Genomic DNA, 1,483 nt, shown 5'->3' on the forward strand with positions numbered 1-1,483 from the left:
TAAAAGTGTCATTTTAAAATATTCACGAGGACCTCTTATGTTCAACCTCCAATAACCTCTCACCAAAAAAAGTTACTTTTTTGACAAATGGATCAATCAGCAATCAAGAAATTTAAAAAATGATCAACTATTAGTACATGTGTAATTGACTATTAATACATGTACAATCATCTTTTAAAAAGTATTATGAATGATAATTAAAATATACGTAACAGTTATTAGAACACGACAGCTACTGAATCATCTCCCCTACATCTATCAACTCACGTCTGAAACATTATTTCACAAAATGACAAATATTAAAAAGCACAAGATCAGAAAACATTTCTCTTGACCTTGCAACTGAGGCTTTCAATGTGAGAGTTCTGATCAGGAGACAACCCACTCATCACAATACTGCAACGCACACGTACAAACATCTTTGGTAACTTCAACAACCCTGCTTTGATCCTCACTGGCATGTCAATACCAACCTCTAAAGGCACCATTTCCTCCTTCTCCACATTCACAAGGCCCAAATAAAGCTCTCGGGAGAAGGGAACATTAGACCCACTAAGAGTAGCCTCCACGAGAGTCACATTCCCATGGCCCTGATAAAACCCAGGAAACCTTCCATAACACAACTGTACGCCAGAATAGCTAAAACTCAAACTATTATCTTCCTCATAATATATCCCAAGTTTACTGTTTCCATTCTTAGCAAGGACTGCGACATAAAACTCTGAACTGATCAGTCCTGAATCTCTACTAAAATTGAAGCTCCTGGTCTCTAATCTCTCAACAGAATAGCTTGGAATGCGGGGACTGAATACCAAGTAGAGAATACCAACAATTATCAATAACATCACAACAATCACCAAAAGTGACCCAACAAACCAGAAGAAGCAACAACAGAAGGAACGGCCTCTCCTCTTAAGATTTTGCCGGCCATGGTGGTCATAATTTTCAAATGGTGGAGGCTCCCTGAGAATCTGATCCTTTGGAAGTTGTATCAAGACTGTCTGGGATGTTTCTTGGCTACCATCCATTGAATGCTTCTGTTTATCTTTCTCAGGATGGACCTTTGAATGGTCTACCATTTCTATGGGCAATGAATATTAAGACAAAAAGTGTTTGAGAAAACAAGGAATGTGAAAACCGATGTTTAGAGAGAGTGTTTTGTATTGGTATTTAGGGTTTTAATGAACGAGAGAAGATTAGCAGCTGTTAAATGTGTCAAATCATTGGCCGGCAGGGGGATAGTGTGTGTCGTTTGTGTCTAGGTTTTGCTCATCTCTATTGCACACGACATTTGAATGAAGAGATCTCATTGTATTCTCTTGTTCAACGTACATAGCCTGTGATGTGATCGTCAACCAGATTTGGTTGGAAACGTTGTCTCCAAAGTTTTTCAACAGATTTTGCAAGATTTTGAAAGATTTAGTGAGGGTTCTTTTGTGATATAATATAATTGCATCAGATAGAATGTTGAGCCATTTGGCAA

The 1,483-nt window shown here is 38.0% G+C and overlaps 1 protein-coding gene across 1 annotated transcript; it reads right to left on the reverse strand.

Annotated features, from left to right (window-relative positions):
- Positions 1 to 314: 314 nt before the first annotated feature.
- Positions 315 to 1,079, reverse strand: LOC149537164 (NDR1/HIN1-like protein 13). The gene has a single exon (XM_089807224.1). It carries the CDS (start codon positions 1,077 to 1,079, stop codon positions 315 to 317), a length of 765 nt encoding a protein of 254 aa, XP_089663350.1.
- Positions 1,080 to 1,483: the final 404 nt, after the last annotated feature.

This window comes from Cupressus sempervirens, chromosome 10 (assembly GCF_028749045.1).
Source record: "Cupressus sempervirens isolate cs-2001-9-10 chromosome 10, ASM2874904v1, whole genome shotgun sequence".
In the NCBI taxonomy this organism is placed as follows: Eukaryota; Viridiplantae; Streptophyta; class Pinopsida; order Cupressales; family Cupressaceae; genus Cupressus; species Cupressus sempervirens.

Bases quoted from the DNA above. Each gene is read 5' to 3' on its own strand.
- LOC149537164 (XM_089807224.1), bottom strand. From the start codon at position 1,079: ATGGTAGACCATTCAAAGGTCCATCCTGAGAAAGATAAACAGAAGCAT.